The sequence below is a fragment of the Saccopteryx leptura genome, chromosome 3, assembly GCF_036850995.1.
Source record: "Saccopteryx leptura isolate mSacLep1 chromosome 3, mSacLep1_pri_phased_curated, whole genome shotgun sequence".
Taxonomy (NCBI): Eukaryota; Metazoa; Chordata; class Mammalia; order Chiroptera; family Emballonuridae; genus Saccopteryx; species Saccopteryx leptura.
Window position 1 is genome coordinate 277,757,008 of NC_089505.1, and position 19,056 is coordinate 277,776,063.

The 19,056-nt window shown below is 36.4% G+C and overlaps 1 protein-coding gene across 5 annotated transcripts in view; it reads left to right on the forward strand.

Annotated features, from left to right (window-relative positions):
- The window catches only part of MAP4K3 (mitogen-activated protein kinase kinase kinase kinase 3), a 150,338-nt gene that overhangs the window by 51,338 nt on the left and 79,944 nt on the right, over positions 1 to 19,056 (forward strand). For all 5 annotated transcript variants that reach the window (XR_010750438.1, XM_066378433.1, XM_066378432.1 and 2 more), the window contains exon 2: positions 5,441 to 5,498. Coding sequence is in view for 4 of the 5 variants with exons in the window: in XM_066378433.1 (XP_066234530.1) it covers positions 5,441 to 5,498 (58 nt within the window). In the remaining variant the exon portion in view is untranslated. The remainder of the gene's footprint in view (positions 1 to 5,440; positions 5,499 to 19,056) is intronic.

Sequence of the window (19,056 nt, forward strand, 5' to 3'; positions counted from 1 at the left end):
CAGGGATGTGGAGAAATGGAAACCATTTTTATACATTGCTGGAGATAAAATGTTCACTAATTCTTCAAAAAGCTAAATATAGAGTTACCATATGATTCAGCAATATCACTCTTAGGTCTGTACTCAAAAGAATTGAAAACATAGATCCATATAAAAATTTATACACTAATTTTAAAATCAATTTTAATATTCAATAATTATCAAGATTGGGTTGTAGAACTTTAGAAAGGTAGTAAAACTTATAAAATAAACAAACAAATAAATAAAACCGAGTTCCAGTGACTTCTTGATCCGCTACCCAAATGAGCAAAGATTAAGTGCTGCTCAGTCGGGTTGATTTTCCACTCTTTATTAACTTGTATCAACAGTAATGTCCTTAGAGTTCCGAATCTTGTTTTCATTTGTTTGTGCCTCCCAGGTGTAATGTTAATTCACCTAGTAAGCCCAGCACGTGCAAATCATAAGAAAAGCCACAGCTCACACAGTATCCTGAAGTCTCTATTACTGAGGTTTCAAGTGGCCAAGCAATAGAAAATAAGTGGACCCCAGAGCGTAGGAGAAAAGATTTAAATGATGGGGAAACTGTGTATGGATATCGGCTCTGCTGATTAAAGAATGAATGTGGGCACAATTTCTAGATGTGTAAGAAAGAGAGGAGTGATAAAGAATAGAGAATTACACTACTCAGTAGGAGGTCAATGCAATTATGCTCAGCAAAGAAATACAATCCCATGCAGAAAATAATGATGAGCCAAAATGTGCAGTGGACTCTACAGGACAAGTTAAGCATATTAGTTCATTGTCATTTTATTTATTGATTTCTAGAGTAGGCATTGACTGTTCAATGGAATAAAGATGGGAGCAGGGAAATATGATTAAAAATAAAGACAAGGAAGGATGAAAAGGAGGAAGAAAAACAGGAACAAATTCTGAGGTCAATTTTTTAACTCAAAGACTAAAAATTATTATTGTGATTTGTGAAGCAAATATATATATGCATGTACAGGTATGTATGTATGTATATATGTATATATCTTAAATATCATGTGTCAAAAAGATTCTATATGAATTGCTATATAATGGAATAAATTTGTATTTTGATCAATGAAAAAAAAAAATTTATACACTAATGTTCATAGAACCATTATTTGTGATAGCCAAAAAATGGGAACAATGCTAATATCCTTCAACTGATAAGAGGAATAAACAGAATGTGGCATTTTCATAAAATGGAGTATTATTTGGCAACAAAAGGAATAAAGCACTGAAACATAGTACAACATGGATGACCCTAAAATTCTTATGCTCAGTGAAAGGACCACATTTCGTATGGTCCTATCTATATGAAATATTGAGAATAGTCAAATCCATAGAGCCGGGGTTGGGAACCTTTTTGGCTGAGAGAGCCATGAACGCCACATATTTTAAAATAATTCCGTGAAAGCCATACAACAACCCGTGTACTTTACGCATTATCCAATAAAAATTTGGTGTTGTCCCGGAGGACAGTTGTGATTGGCTCCAGCCACCCGCAACCATGAACATGAGCGGTAGGAAATGAATGGATTGTAATACATGAGAATGTTTTATATTTTGAATGTTATTTTTTTATTATTAAAGATTTGTCTGAGAGCCAGATGCAGCCATCAAAAGCCACATCTGGCTCGTGAGCCATAGGTTCCTGACCCCTGCCATAGAGACAGAAAGTAGACCAGTAGATGTCAGGACTGGGAGGGGAGGAATGACTGCTAATAAGTCTGGGCTTTCTTTTTGGGGTGAAGAAAACATTCCAAAATTAGATAGTAATGGTAGTTATATAACTGGATATAGTAAAACCCACTAGCTTGTACATCTTAAAAGAGTGACCTTGAACTATATCCCAGTAAAGCTTTTATAAAATTGCTATATTTAGTGAAATTTTTAAATTCTGTGACAGGGAGTTGAATTTTTGTCTTCAAAGCATTGATGTGTATGCCTGGAAGTTTTAAACTCAAGGACATAATCTGAACATCGCTTGGAAAACGTGTGGAGAATGGTGTTCGCATCAGTGTGGCCAAGGTGGTCTAGATCCTTATTTCTTCAGCTTTCTGCCCTGAGCAAGTCTGAAAACCTTACATTACTGTAACTGAATTAGAAATTTTTAACTTTATACATGGTGGTATTTTACAGTACTTTTCCTGGCTCCCTTTTTTCCCCCTAATAAATTGCTCTAGGTGATTAAAACAATAGCAGCTATAGGGTATTAGAGATAATATTTTTAAGTTTACCTTAGTGTGTCACCTTGACCATTGTAAATTTAGACTGCTAAATATTATTTATTTTAGCCAGAAGACCAAGGTTCTTGATGACTGATATGCTTTAAAGACCTTTTATTTATACACATAATGGATTTTGTACATAAAACTCAAATTTGTTTCCTGATTGTTTTAAATTTTTTCTTCCCTTTTTTTTGTGAATTATCATAATTCTGTCAAATAAGTTACATATTGGAAAATATTTCAGAAGGCAGAAATATCAGTAATCATTTTAGCTGTGTTGTTTTTTTATTGACTCTAGCCCTTTGAGTAGAATGAATGTTTATGTACGTCCTCGTGCCTCCTGACCATCCAGAGTACGATCGTACAAAAATTTTTATTTTAAAAATGTGTAAGGCAACATTAGAAAAAGGCAAATGTATGTTTTTCTTGTTTCCATAAATTGGTTATCAAACAAACATGATTTTAAGTTAATCAAACTGTCACTTGTACTATTTCATTTTTGGAAAAAAAAAACTCACTCCCAGGGGTCAGTGAGCATGAAAAAAACTTACTACTCAAAGGGCTAGAGAACCATAATTTTAAAACTGTTGATATCCTTTAGAAAATTCTGGACTGATTTAAATTTTGAAAAATTGTATTCAGAAGTCAAGTCACAAATAATTGACTTTAGTAAACTACTCATCAGTACAACTACCATAGTTTCTTTTGTTAAATATGTGCTGGTGTTAACCGGTAATCTGTTTTTGGAAGAGTATATTGTATACAACAGCCATTTTGGACACTGTGTAACTTGTGTGGTCAGTAGAGAGTGTGCCCTCTTGTGGTCAATTGGAAACAAAATTTCATCTATAAAAAGGATCATCCTAGCTTTCCATGGAGTTACATTTTCTCAGTTATTTCATAATGAAATCACCCATACTCTGAATTTCTCTCCAATAAACAAATAAAAAATCATGGCTGGATTTTTAAATGGAGAATTAAGAATTGGAGAGAGTAATATCTTATTTGGATAAATGCTAAAAAAGATGTGGGTTGAAGGGCAGAGAATCAATATCAAACAGGAGCCTAACAGAGAAAAGATATTGAAGTGTGAGAAAAGGCTAGTTTTGATTGTGTTTGAGATTAATGACTAATATCAATGTGGTATACCTGAACATTTTACAGTTACATTCTGCCCCCTTTACAAAATGCTTCCAGAATGATACTCTGATTTTGTTTCTATTTTATTGTGTATGTATATTATATATCTTTTCATCTTAGGGAATAAATAGGTATCTAACACTATCTATTTGAAATGCCTATCTCATTAAATGGAAATTAAATTTAGTATGAAATAACTTCAAATCTGTTTTGCACTGCCTATTGTAAGTTGCCATCATAAGTTTTTATTAGTTATGGGGATTTTTTTTTCTGAAGAAATGAATTTTCCCTGCAGATTTTATTTTGATTTTTTCCCCTAATTTGTATAGAGAGATCTTTTAATACCTTTGTTCTTTTTTGAGTTAAAAGGTAAAATTTCACATTTCAATAATGGCTGTGTTCCATATCTACCAACTTCCTAGATCCTTGGCTGATGTTTTTACCGTCCTAGTGTTCTTAAAAGGATCCCACTGTTAATGCTGTTATAATCCCTTATGAGTGAGTCACTGATCTTCCCAATTCATTAATAAGAGTGTTGCAACTAGCCCTGGCCGGTTGGCTCAGCAGTAGAGCGTCGGCCTAGCGTGCGGAGGACCCGGGTTCAATTCCCGGCCAGGGCACACAGGAGAAGCGCCCATTTGCTTCTCCACCCCTCCGCCGCGCCTTCCTCTCTGTCTCTCTCTTCCCCTCCCGCAGCCAAGGCTCCATTGGAGCAAAGATGGCCCGGGCGCTGGGGATGGCTCTGTGGCCTCTGCCTCAGGCGCTAGAGTGGCTCTGGTTGCAACATGGCGACGCCCAGGATGGGCAGAGCATCGCCCCCTGGTGGGCAGAGCGTCGCCCCTGGTGGGCGTGCTGGGTGGATCCCAGTCGGGCGCATGCGGGAGTCTGTCTGACTGTCTCTCCCTGTTTCCAGCTTCAGAAAAATGCAAAAAAAAAAAGAAAAAAAAAAGAGTGTTGAATAATTCTGTTCACAATGAATGGATCTTTCTGGCATCTCATGTATTGTTCTTCATTGGTTGATAGGAAAATTAAATTACTAAGTTTCAGTTAATAGTTCAAATATTATATAACAGTTTAAAACAGTTTAAAAGTTCTGATTCAATTACAAAACATTTTAAGTTGACAAAGAATTACTGTCATCTTTATACAAATTGAAAAGATATTTGTGATTTTTTAATATGGGGCTTATAAATATGTTTGATTTGTATTGAACTGCACTCATTTAATTGTACCATCAGGTATGTTTAAACAGATACAACAGGGGCTGTTTTCGTGGTTATATAATTGTGTTAGCCTTTCATAGTCTAAGGTTTTTAAATTAGCAAGTTTAATAATACTTAATATTCAAAATTTTAACCAGGATGAATGAATGGCAATAGATTGTAATGCTCAGGCCTGGCGTCAGACTGCCTGCGTGGAATCCCAGCACTGCTGCTTACCAGCTGTATGGCCTTTGCGAGTTCTTTAACTTCTCTGTGCTTCCGTTTCCATGTCTGCACCATGGGGATAATATAGTATCATGGTCATAAGACTGTTTTGAGGATGATATGAATTAATATAAAAACATAGTAGTGCCTGGTACATAATAAGGCCTGCATGCATATTGGCTATTATCACCATAATTTTTAATGCACTTTATTATTTATTTGTTTGTTTTTATTTACTTATTGACTTTTTAGAGAGGAAAGGTGGGCGGGGGGGGGGGTGGAGAGAGAGGGAGAGAGGGAGGGGGAGAGAGAGAGGAGCATTGATCTGTTCCTTTATGTTCCCTGACCAGGTTTTGTACCGGCAACCTCTGCACATTTGGTATGATGCGCTAACCAACTAACAATCCGGCTAGGGCTAATTACTATTAAATTTATACTTGACTTAATAATGAAACTCAGTGTAAAGACCATGGTGCTGTTTTTGTAAATACAAGTCACTTTTGCACTTCTTGCTTTAAAAATATTTCTATGTAATTGAAAATAAAAGGCTAATGACATTTTATCAAGTTTTTAATGAAAGCTTTTTTCATAGTTATCTTTTCTTCTTTTTTTTAGGCACGGAATGTTAACACTGGTGAATTGGCAGCAATTAAAGTAATAAAATTGGAACCAGGTAAATCAATTGAAATTTGATATTTCCTATTACTGTATGCCACTAGTTATCTTTAAGGCTTATGTTAATGACGTTTGGTTAACATTCTCTTGTTCCCAGTATCTTCTGGGAAATAGAACTGGTATCCCTTAACTGTACATCTTTGAGGCTTGTAGACATCTTGCTCAGCTTGTCTCTAAAAAATACCTAATAATTGGGGGGAAGGGGAGACCTCCGAGAGAGACTGTTTCTTCTACCCCAGTTCAGCAAACTTGTCACAAATCTGTAGTATATTTCCAGGTAACCGTGCCCTGTGGTGAGGGGGCGGTGTGATGCAGGGACAGAGGGAACTGAGGTTTGGGGGTGGTGCAGTGCCGTTCTTTGTGCCCCACTCACTTGCTCTGTGACTTAGGCAAGTTGTTTGACTTGATGAGTCCCACTTTTCTCAGTAGATCTCACGTTTTACCTTGGTAGTAGTTACATTCCAACTTGAGCAGCGTATCATAAAGCCCCTAGGACTACTACATATTTTGTCAGCTTCAGCTGTATTCTATCTCTAAATTGCTCCCATACCCTGCAATACCCACATCTTTCTGAGCTAACTATACATTCTTATTTATCTCTCTTAAAAACCCTCTTTCTCTTTTTCCCTCTTATCATAAGCAAGTCATTGTGCTAGTGTCTAGATAGCATTCCAGAGTGATGATCTGCCTTTCTGATGGCTCTTCCATACTGTGAATTTATTGGTAAAATAGGTTTCAGCTTCAGTATAATAGAAGTCCACTCAATTTTTTTTTTTAAGAGTGGGGACTTCTTTTCTTTTGTAAAATGGCCAGATAGTAATATATTTTTGGTTTTGTGGACCACATATAGTCTGTCTCAGTTCTCCCTTTCTCTTTCCTTCCCCTCTCTCTCCTAAAATGGAAAAACCATTCTTAGCAAAGCAGGCTACCTGCTGTTGTACCGTGCTTACCCCTGATTTAGATTATCAGTAGCCTTTTTAGAAGTGCCATTAAGATGAAATTTGAAGGATGGGTTGACTGACTGTAATTAAACCACACTGAAATATACTGAATAAAAAAATACTTTTCAGATTTATGTATACTGTTATATACATTTACAGATTTTATATAATCTAATTACATTCTAACATCACAAGGTACTGTTTTCTTTTCTCTGAGTCCCCTACTGTTAAGTTAATAAGAAACTTAAGTAGGGTATTTGAAATTGGTAAAATCTGAGATTAAAAAAGTTGAAGATTTGGCATTTGTTTTTAATCATTAAGAAATACAGGGTCTCCTCAAGTTACGACAGTCTCAACATACGATGTTTTGAGTTTATGACACTTGCTCCCATAAAAACTTTAAAAAAAATGAGATGTGGGTGTTTTGGCTTATGTTGTTAGCGTTGTACGTATGACTGTGGGTGAATTAGTTTGCACGTGGAGGAAGAATATGAAGTACGGTACAGTATATTCATGTCCTTTTCCTTTTTTAGTTGTGTTTTTATGTTCTAGATTATGATTTTACAACTGTGTTAGGATAGGTAAGTGACTTAGACCAGGGTGTGTTTAGACTTACACCAAAATTTGAGCTACATCACTGTTGTAGGAATGGAACTCTGTTGTAACCTGAGGACCCCCTGTCGTTACCTATTTCCCCATGTATAAGGCGCCTTTTTAAAAAATGGGGTCTAAAAACTGGGTGTGTCTTATACAGTGGTTATAGGTTTTTTAACTTTCATTTCCCACTTTTTTTGTGCAGATGAGGAGTTGTATGATTTTATGATGAATATAACTTGAGTTCAGTTACTTTATGTAATTTTTTTTTTTCAAATTTCGGGCCCCAAACTAAAGGTGCGTCTTATACATGGGAGCATCTTATACATGGGGAAATATGGTACTTAATGAAATAGTCTCTAATCATAAGCAGTTTGTACATACCTCAGTTCCTCAAATCACTTTAGTGCCTTCTTTTTCAGGAAGTCTTTCTTGACTCTAGTCTGAGTAAGATGACTTCCCAGCAGGAATAAGTCTGTTATAGCACTTTATCACAGCTATATTGGTGTTCTAGAATTGCCTTTCTTTGTTTCTAGGTTTTCATCAACTCTGTGTTCACAGCACTGAACTAAGGGCCTGGTACATAGTTCTTATTCAGTACATCTTAAAATGTTCTTTAAAAACTTAGGAACTTGAAAAGTCTTATTGTTCATCAAGTCATTTGTTTTCCTTGATCAGTGAAATGTTCACATTGTTATGCTGTTGATCTTGAACGCTGCCATGCATATATTGATCATTGTAATAAAAGTAGAAAATACAGTTAAATAAAAAGAAAAAATATTTGTATTGTAACACCCAGAGATAACAAGGGGTGTTATTGTAAATGTGTTATTAGATACACACTTTAATTTAGTTAATATTGGATATCCAACTAATATTTTCATAGAAGTCCCCTGAATTTTTGTATTTACTTCTTTGTTTTGAGTTTGAAGTATATGGCCCAGTAGGTAAGAGCATAGACTCGAAAACTACTTTGATTCTAGTCCTAGCTTGACCACATTGCTTAAGCTTCCTCTGTTTCCTCATCTCTAAAATAGGGATAATAGTAACATTCCCTTGGGGTAGTCATAGGGATTAAATGAGCTAATGTAGCACATGTAACACACATGAAATGATGCTTGGCACAGAGTAAGTACTTTCCATAGTAAGTAGCTGTTATTACTGTTACAAGTATAGTTATTGAGATATGACCATCCTATGTCTCATCTTTATTCACTACCCTCCTTCCTACTAGTAATTTTTGGCCCTTAATATTTCAGAATACATGGCTGAAGGATAAGAACTGAAAATATTACTGTAAATAGGAACCCTCATACACTGCTTTTGGAAATGTAAAATGGTGCATCCACTTTGGAAAACAGTTTGACAGTTTCCTAAAAGTTAGTAGGGAGAAGACTAGTATTTAGCCTGCATTTTAAAAGATATGGCAATAAAGTGGCAGATGTATTTAAATGTAAGTTGTACTAGAAACGAGATTTATTGAGAAGGATAAGGGTGTTAGGGCTCAGGTTAACTGCTATCTCTAAGAAACCCAAAATAAAGTGACCTAAATAAGATAGACATTTGTTTCTCTCTTATGAACCGTCCTGAGTGAGTTCAAGTGGTGCTTTAGTTATTTCCCATGACGTTATTTGGGGATGCATGTTCCTTCCGTAGTATGCCATCACCCAGTAGATCACTCATTCATCTACTCTGTGAGGATAGATCACTTATGTGCCCATTGCTAGCTTGCTGGAAGAATGACAGAGGTATTTGAAAATCTGCCTAGATTTTCTTTTAAGGAAATCACACACCAGTTCTGTGCATTTGCTATTGCTGAAAACTTACTTGCATGGCCACACAACACAGGCGATAGTAGGGAATGTGGTCTTTAGCTAGGCAGCTATGTGTCAAAGAAGAATGGCTATCGGAGCCTCGGCGTTTTGCCACAAGAGGCAATTTGAGGGTTTTAATGAAGATATGAATGAAGGTAGTTAAAGCAGGGCTGAAATTGAGAGATACTTAGATAGAATGAAGAGAGAGAATGCATTTCCATTCGTTTGAGACATGTTGCTTATGCAGTGTTTAGAGGTTGTGTAGATACAGGATGGGGCAAAAGTAGGTTACAGTTGTGAGTACACGAGACAGAATTCTTGTATTATTTATTAATTATTGTATTATTTTCCATATGAATGACTGTAAACCTGTTTTGCCCACCCTGTATGTACAGTTGTCGATTTGATCTTCAGGTCTGAAGCTCAGGAGACAGGTCTTGGCTGGAAGCATTGATTTTAAAATCATTGGTGTTTGGTTGTATTTGTAGTTGGAGAGTTTGAAAAAGAAAGAATGGGTCACTAGTATCAAATGTCAGGGAGGATAGACATTCATAAGAGGCTGCTGATTTGGATCTTAAAACGACATGGACCTTGCAAGAGTAATGTCAGTAGTTATTGGATGAAAAATTGATTGGAGTGGGTTGGAGATTGAATGGAAGTAAGGAAAAGGAAACAGAACTCAGACTTTTAAAGAAAGTGGGCTGTGAAAAGCAGCGGGGGACTGGTTTAGTATCGGCGAAGCAAGGTTAAGGGAAAGGTTTTATACTGAAGTAAGTTTGAGTGTGTGTGTAGGCTGAAAGGCAAAAGCGAGTGGTGGCGAGGGAATACAAAGATGGAGTGAGCTTCTGAGAGGCCCTGGAAGGAGATACGGTCAGGAAAGGCCCGCCCGTGGGACCTTCTTTATAAAGGGTCAAGTGTGGGCACAGGTATAGATTAGCTTTAAGGTTGAAGAGAAGGTAGTAAGAAAAAAATCTTTACAACAAGGGCTCCATTTTCTCAAATGGAGGAATCTAAGTCCTTAGCTGAGAGGGAATCAGAAGTTGGTAAGTAGATATCTGAAGAGTAATGGAAATGACTTTTTATTGTAGTAAGAGCATTGCAGTGAGTAAGAGAAATTGACTAGTTACATTGATGGGACTGTTGTACATTGTTACGTGTCTAATTGAATTTAGAAATCAACCAGTTTTTATTATTTTTATTAACATAGTATGTTACTTTTCAAGAACTATCATTAGAACACTTGAACGCAATATGTCATTAATTCTTACCTATTAAAAGATCTTTTCACTAGAAATTCATGTTATGGGGAAATTGGTGTTAAGGAACTTAGACAAGGTACTATTCCAAGGTAGGTAAAATTGTCTCTATTTTAAAATCTGCGCCGTGGCCAGTTGGCTCAGTGGTAGAATGTCGTAGGCCCAGCATATGGATGTTCCAGATTTGACTTCCAGTCAGGGCACACAAGAGAAGTGACCATCTGCTGCTTCTCCACCCCTCCCCCTCTCTCTTCTCTCTCTCTCTCTCTCTCTCTCTCTCTCTCTCTCTCTCTCTCCCTCCCCCCCTCCCTCCCTCTCCCCCACCCCTCCTGCAGCCATGACTCAGTTGGATCAAGGTGGCCCAGGGCCCTGAGGATGGCTCTGTGGCCTCGCCTCAGTCACTAAAAAATATCTTGGTTGCTGAGCAATGGAGCAACAACCCCAAATGGGCAGAGCATTGCCTGGTAAGGGGCTTGCTGGTGGATCCCAGGGCACATTCAGGAGTCTCTGCCTCCACACTTCTCACTTAAGAAATTTTTTTTTAATCTGCTAATTACTGAATTTCCTGTCCTGTTATGTTAATTATACATTCCCCAAAGTCTCAGAGCATAATAAACATATATTCACAATCTGTCTTCAGCCTTACTGATAAAGGGGGCTAGAATAAAACAAATGCTAAGTAAATGTTTAATGAGAGGTAGCAGTACCTTTATAGAAAAGAAAAAAGGCAGTACCCAGATAAGACACTCCATAATCTCATCTTCCTGTAGTTTTCTTGATTCCAAATGTGTAATGCAAACCAGTGACTCCTAGTATTTTACCTGAAATATTGCTAACATAATTTTAATATTTATTGTACTCCTATAATATAGGAGTATAGAAAAAAGTCAAGTTTCCTTTTTAAGACTGTTCTAACAAAGCATGTATTTTCTTGATGTGTTATAAATGACATTGTACTCCCAGAGGTCATCACAGCAAAATATTAGCCTATACTGATTGCTTGTGTTTTTGACAGTGGCCATTTGAACAGGCGGCAGTATCTCATTGTGGTTTTGATTTGCATTTCCCTGATGACTAGTGATGTTCTGCACCTTTTCATGTATCTGTTGGTCGTTTATGTCTTCTTTGGAAAAATTTTTATTGAACTCCTCTCTGCGTTTTTTAATTGTTTTTTATTTTCTTTTTGCTTTTGAGTTGTATTGAGTTTGTTATATATTTTGGATAGTAACCTCTTATCAGATGTATGATTGGCAAATATTTTTTCCCATTCTTTAGATTGCCTTTTCATTTTGTTGATAGTTTCCTTTGCTGTGCAGAAGCTTTTGTTTTTTATCATGAGAAAGACAAGATAACAAGTGTTGATGAGGATGTAGAGAAAAGACAACCTTTGTGTACTGTTGGTAGGAATTGTAAATTCCCATAATGCAGCCACTATGGAAAACAGTATGGAGATTTCTAAAAATAAATTTTAAAAAAGAACTGTCAGATGATCCAGCAGGGTGGGTGTGTTATCCTTCTGGGTGTATATCCAAAGAATATTAAAACAGGATATCGAAGAGATATCTGTACTCCATGTTCATTGCAGCATTATTCACTGTAGCCAAAATATAGAAACAGCCCAAGTATCTATCAGCAGGTGAATGAGTAAAGAAGATGTGGTGGATATATATTCAGTGGAATATTATTCAGCCACTGGAAGAAAGAAAATCCTCCGTATCCGACAACAGGCATGGACATTGAAGAGGGTATTATGTATGCTAAGTGAAATCAGTTGACAGAGGAAGACAGATACTGCACATTATCACTTACTATTTTAAATATGGAATTCAAAAAGCCCAGAATGTAAATTCTGTATGTTGTTAATGAAAAAGAGTAAGAAACAGTACTTACACTTAAAAACAAACCCCTAAAAGATATGAAGCAAAAAATGACAATTTTTAGGGAGAAATAGACAGTTGAACAGTATTGGGACCTCAATGATAAAATATAATGTGGAAAAATATATATTATAGAAAGAGGAATTGAGAAAATGCCACAAATAGTTATTGACTATGTTGTTAAGGCCCTCCTTAATTAAGCACTAGCATTTTCAGCCTCAAGAAATGGTCTGGCCCTGGCCAATTGGCTCAGTAGTGGAGCATCAGCCAGGTGTGTGGCCGGGTTTAATTCCTGGCCAGGGCACACAGGAGAAGCGTCCATCTGCTTCTCTACCCCTTCCTCTCTTGCTTCTCTTTCTTCTCCTTCTCTCCTGCATCCATGGCTTGATTAGAGGGAATTGGCCCTGGGCACTAAAAAATTACTCCGGCTGCAACGGAGCAAGGGTCCCAGATGGGCAGAGCATCTGGGCTGGCTGGGTAGATCCTGATCGGGGCACATTTGGGAATCTGTCTCTGCCTCCCATCTTCTCACTTAAAATAAATAAATAAAAACAAAAAATTGTTCTTGTTGTAAAGGAATTCACTGTCTGATAATAGTGATTCTTTGAGAAAAGTAGCAAGTGCATGTTTAATACAAAAAAGTTAAAAGAACTGTTGGTACGAAAGTAGTGGTGCGGAAGTACTTCACTAGACTATAATAGGAGGGCAAACTTTGTACCCATCTTATTTAACATAAGATGGGTTGGTTTAAACCATGACACGTTTTTTGCTAATAAATAGCTAACGTTTATTCAGACTCACTTGTGCCGGGCCCTATTCTAAGTGCTTTACTTTTTTTTTTTTAAGTGAGAGAGAGAGAGAGACAGATAGGGAGACAGGCAGTATGGGAGCGAGATGAGAAGCATCAATTCTTCACTGTGGCACCTTAGTTGTTCATTGATTGCTTTCTCATATGTGCCTTGACTGAGGGCTGCTGCTGAGTCAGTAACCCCCTGCTCAAGTCAGCAACTTTGGGCTCAAACCAGTGACCTTGGGCTCATGTCTGTGATCCCATGCTCAAGCTGGTGACCTCGCGCTCAAGTCGGCGACCTTGGGGTTTTGAACCTGAGTCCTCTGCGTCCCAGGCAGATGTTTTATCCATTGCACCACTGTATGGTCAGACTGGATCTTTATTTTATATATAGTTTTCTAGAATTCTTTTTATTTACATTTATTGATACTAAATAAACTTCATTGGGGTAAGATGTGTTTCTTCAAAACCATTATATTTTTTCAAATTGGACATCTTTGTGGTAAAATTGATACATAATAAACATACCAAAAAATAAACCAGCAAACAGACTTCTTTATGAAGAGTATAATGTAATAGTTTAATTAGCAAGCTGTTCTTCACACCCTGGCATACAAAGGAGATGGTGATCTCAAGTTACTAATGGAGAGAGTGAAAAGCTGCCTGGCCATTTATCACACTGGAATAACAGACACAGATCAAGCCTCAAGCAATATTTCTTCCAAGAATAGTGCAGCTGTGAAATATCCTAACAGATCCTGTCTTTGAATGACTATGGCTTGCTTACTCACTGAGAAGTGTTCTCGTAATCATAGACTACCAGAAACTTGGCTGTGTGTAATTATATCAGCAAGAATAAAACATCCCCCTCTTCCCTTGGGAATCGAAGTCATGTTGACAGAGAGGCAGTCTCGATTTACAACGGAGAGGCACAACTTCAGATGAGGGGTTTCTGGACTAGAATCTACATCTATCTTAACTCTGTAGTTCCTAAGGAAAGAGGACCTTAGGTTCACCTTGCAGTCCTGCCCTAAAATGGACTCCTTTACACACAGCTCTGCTTTGCTGTAAACCTACTAAAACACCGCTTCATTTAAATGTCACCTAAACATTTTTCCCAAAATCTTGTAACTCTTATCTTTTCCTTTGTTTTGTAAAATGGTCCAAGATTTCTTTGGCATGTAACCTTCCTCATTGCAATGGGTTAGGAAAGCTGATTTTATCAGACTACAGGTTTGTTCCTGTGGTCTTTAAACTGTTTGGAGTAGCACACTGCCAACTTTGAGACTTAATTTGAGAGAAAATTAAAAATGAATCAAGATGAAAGCTTGTGGCAAAGCTTGCTAAAAGAATTGATCTTACATATATATACTTTCAGACTTCACTTTCAAGTTCCTACAAGGTGTGATACAATATGGATCTCTTGAATATTTTTTTTCCTTTTATATTTTAAAGTCAGAATTTTAGAGCCATAAGTAACTTTTAAGGTCATCTATCTGGATGCTTATCAGATGTTTTACAACTTTCAAAACTAGTCCTAGAAGATAGCTGGTGCAGGGCGGGGAAGGTGTAATGTGACCTCATAAGCCCAGCACTCACGTTTTCTATTGCAGAAAAGTAGGCACAATATTTATAATTTCCCAAAGTGGGAAATTATCATTTTTGTGGGTCTAATTCCTCTGATTTTCAGCCTATCATTCTTTAGTTTTTTTACCCTGGTATTAATTAAGTTACTTATAATTACTCACTTTTGGCTAGTTATTAAAGTGGAATATAAAAACAGAACTGATTAATTAAGTAGCAACCTGTGAGAGAAACTTTTTCCTTTTGAATGGGGAAATTCATTCCTTTTCAGACACAATGAAAGATACTGAGATTGATGAGCAGGAGATTTATAGTGAGAATATAGGGTATTATGTTTTATTTCCTTCAGAGCAATATTTATTAAATTGTAAAATTTTTAAAGTCTCAAGAAATACCAGTAAGACCTCATTTTTCTGTTTTTCATGGCTCTCCAAAGCTATATGTTACAAATCTTTCCTGTCAGCTTTTGAAATGAATTTTTTCTGTCCTGAGAGGTAGGAGAAGTGCTTTCTCCCCTTTATGTTCATCCTAGAGTGGCAAGACACCAGGGTGATTATTTACCTGACTCCTTTCCCTAGCTCCCTGGAGTGCTTTAGAAGATCCCTTACCGCCAGTTGTTTATTCATTGCTGTTCTGTATTTACTCCTATGAATGTTACATCATTTATAATAATTACTTTGCAAGGTTGATCATGGATCGCTTAGCTACATTTTAATAAAGCCATATTATGGGCTTGAAGCTGTGACTGTACTGGACAAATTAGAAATTTACACATTTAAGGGTAATAATGCTAAAAAAAAAACAACAGATAACAAAGTACTTTTTAGTATATCTACGATTTCATCCTCGTTCCCAACCCTTTGTGTCTGTTTAGTGATTTAGCTTTATGAACATCAATATTTATTTAGCACCTAATTTAATTAGAATAGGAGATACAAAGACATAGTCTCTGCCTTCAAGGAGCTTTTTACCCAGTGTGAAAACTAACAGTGTTTATCTAAGTAGCAGCCTAAGGACAGGGATTCGCCCATGCCCACTGAGTAAAGTGTGTGTGTGGGGGGGGGGGAGAGAATCATGGTGCTGCAGTAAGGAGTGGTGGTGGCTGTGACTAGAAACACTTAATTCACAAGTCATTGAAGAGCTGGCTTTGACTGTTTACCCAGTGTAGTACACTGGGTAGGGAACATTTAGGCAAGATGCCCTGTGAAAGGTCAGAGTAGTTAATGTGTCCTGATTCATTTAGTGGGTTCCATAGAGATTGTGAGGTTGATCCCACTTGGAGTAATTGAGAAAGGAACAGTTATCTGAGCCTGAAGATAGGAGCATGGAGGGTATTTCATGGAAAGATAATGTGAAAGCAGTGGAGGCGTTGTACTGGGCCGTTTGGGAAATAGTTTCACTTGACCAGAATGCTGTGCTCTGTTTGGGCATAGTGGTAAAGAAGATGTGAAAAGTGGATTGATGATAGTTTATGGAAAACTATAAATGCTAGCCCAAAGATTTAAACTTTACCCTAAGGACAGTGGGTTTTTTTTTAACAGGTTAGGAACAGACTAGTTCTTCTTGGTAAGCATATTAAGAGAGAAAAATTTATCCACTGTATTTTTCACTTGGTTTAAAATCTATACCGTGGCTTTTCTTTCTCTTCTTATGCCAGAAACATATACTTTTTAATTTTTTATTTAGAAAATTAAATGTAATTGGGTGACATTGATCAATAAGAGTACGTAGGTTTCGGGTGAACATTTCTATAGCATTTGAACTGTTGATAATGTTGTATACCCATCACCCACAGTCAAAGGCATAGATGAAAGTGAAATGGTTACTGAGGTGGGAGTTGTGGGGCAGTGGCATGGGAGGAAGGGGACTAAAGAGGGACAGACAAACAGACATTTTTCAAGCCTGCTACTGACCTGCTTTACATAGAGAAACTCTAGGAATGCTGCCATAACCTTTAATAGAGTAGGAGGGATTTAACTGAGAGGACTAGTACTGAGAATTCACTTTTGAGATGTGGGTACCTACATTCTTTTGGATCTTTTGTCAGAGCTACATTGGCAAACCTGGCTCTCCGAAGAGCTTGATCCAGGTAAGAGAAGGGGAGACCAAGTGGATTAGTCAGGAATCTCCCAGTAAGTCATTCTTCCCTCACCACCTGGAGACCATTTTTCCTTCTCTCAAATATACCTTTAAAATGAGATGGGGATGGATCTGGTTCTTTAGAGGTGAAAAAAATCCCACTCTTTTTATATATAAAGCACAGATATACATACAGGAGTACAAAAACTAAACCTAATCATCTGACAAACTATTTTGGTACACCAGTCAGGATGTTTTAATCTTTTACTGTTTAGTTTCAGCGAGGGGATTTTTTTTTTTACCATGTTGAACCCAAGTTTAAAGTTGATTCATAACAATTTATGCTACTATGATACGTGCCGTTCTTAATCATGAACACTTAATAAAAGGTGACCAAACAAATAGGATATATGTTGTTTTTATCAAGTGAAATTTTTGAAGTCATTTTCTTAATTCTTAACACTTAAAAATACTAATACTGCTTTTATAATTCCCTTTACATTTATATTGAAATGTCTAGAAGTCAGGATTATTTGATACTTTATGTTCCTCATATGAATTATAGTTTGAATATTTTTCTGAAAATTGGGCACTTGTTTTGTGGTTTTACAAAAATTATTTTATAATTGTATACTGTAGTTACTTAATACCATTTTTAAAATCTTTTTAATATCAGCCATTGAATTTCATGGTACGCTAATAAAGATAATAGATTTCAGTCTTTTCTGGTACTCTGGTTGTTGAAACACAGTAATTGACCTTGTCTAAGAGAACCACAGCTTTAGGAAGTGAAATGTGGATTACTGAAATACTTTTAATTCTACTTGCAATTTTTGTAAGTAACATGGAGTTTATCAATTATGTGTTTTGAGTGATATCACACATCAGAAGGTGAATTAAAACTAGTCTTATAGTTAAAATATTTTAGCATAGAGCACAGATGGACATTCCCACATCTGTGTGTTTAAAATAGGATGGAAACATGAAAATATGCAAGTGAAGTGCCCATAACATGGTCATGAGAAAGCTTATTTGTTTCCCATAGTCTTTAATTTTAATTTTTTTCCTCAGGCTGTAGGATGGGGTGTGTGTGTGTGTGTGGTGATAGCCATTCTGATAGATGTGAGGTGATATCTTAATTGTGCTTTTTTTTTTTTTTTAACTTTTTTTAAAATTTTATTTATTTATTTTTAGAGAGGAGAGAGAGAGGGAGAGAGAGAAACAGAGAGAGAGAAGGGGGGAGGAGCTGGAAGCATCAACTCCCATATGTGCCTTGACCAGGCAAGCCCAGGGTTTCGAACCGGCGACCTCAGCATTTCCAGGTCGATGCTTTATCCACTGCACCACCACAGGTCAGGCCTTATTGTGCTTTTAATTTGCATTACTCTGATTATTAATGCAATTGAGCATCTTTTCATATGTCTATTGGCCATCTCTTTATTTTCTTTGGAGAAGTGTCTATTCAAGTACTTTGCCCATTTTTAAATTTTATTATTTGTTTTTTTGGTACTGAGTTTTAGAAGTTCTTTATAACTTTTGGTTATTAACCCCTTATAAGATGTATCATTGGGGAATATGGTCTCCCATTGAGTGTGTTTTCTTTTCATTTGTTGATGGTTTCCTTTGCTGTGCAGACAACTTTTTAGTTTGATATAGTCCCATTTGTTTATTTTTTCTTTTGTTTTTCTTGCTCAAGGTTATAATTCAGAAAAAATACTGCTACAAGAAATGTCTGAGATTTTACTGCGTATGTTTTTTTCTAGGATTTCTATAGTTTTGAGAATGACATTTAAGTCTTGAATCCATTTGAGTTTATTTTTGTATATGATGTAAGAAGGTAGTCAATCCACTTTCATTTTTTTCATGTATCTGTCCAATTTTCCCCACACCATTTATTGAATAGGCTATCTTTATCCCATTGTATGTTTTTGCTTCCCTTGTCAAATAGTAATTGACCATAACGGTGTGGTTTTATTTCTGGGCCTTCTATTTTGTTTCATTGATTTGTATGTCTGTTTTTATGCCAATACCATACTGTTTTGATTACTGTTGGCTTATAGTATAGTTTGATATCAGGTAATGTGATTCCTCTGACTTTATTCTTCTTTCTCAAGATTATTGTGGCTATTTGGGTGGATTGCCATCTTTGTCATAGTAAATTTTTCTAGTCAGAAGTGAAATCTTTATTTTTTCAGATCTTTGATCTCCCCAAATACTTTATGTTTAGCCTACCTATTTTAAATCTTAACTTTAGTAGATATATAATTTAATTTGATGTATTTATTCTAATTTGTTAATGATTTAAAATTTTTTTTGTTGTTTTTAATTGATTGCTTTCTAAGAAAATAATCATGTGTTACAGAGAGTGAGAACTTTGTATTTCTATTATTTATACCACCTTATTTTTTTCTTTTGTGTGTTTTAGTTGCTTAGTACTTCTAGAATAATTCATTAACTCATTCATTCTGCATGCCCCCATTATGTGTTGGGAGATAGACAGTGAATAAGTAAACATACAGTACATTCGAAGTGATAGTGCTGTAGGGAAAAATAAAGCTGAGTAGAGAGCTGTGGTTGTGGGTTGCTACTTTTTATAGGCATGTCAGAGAAGGTCTCACCTT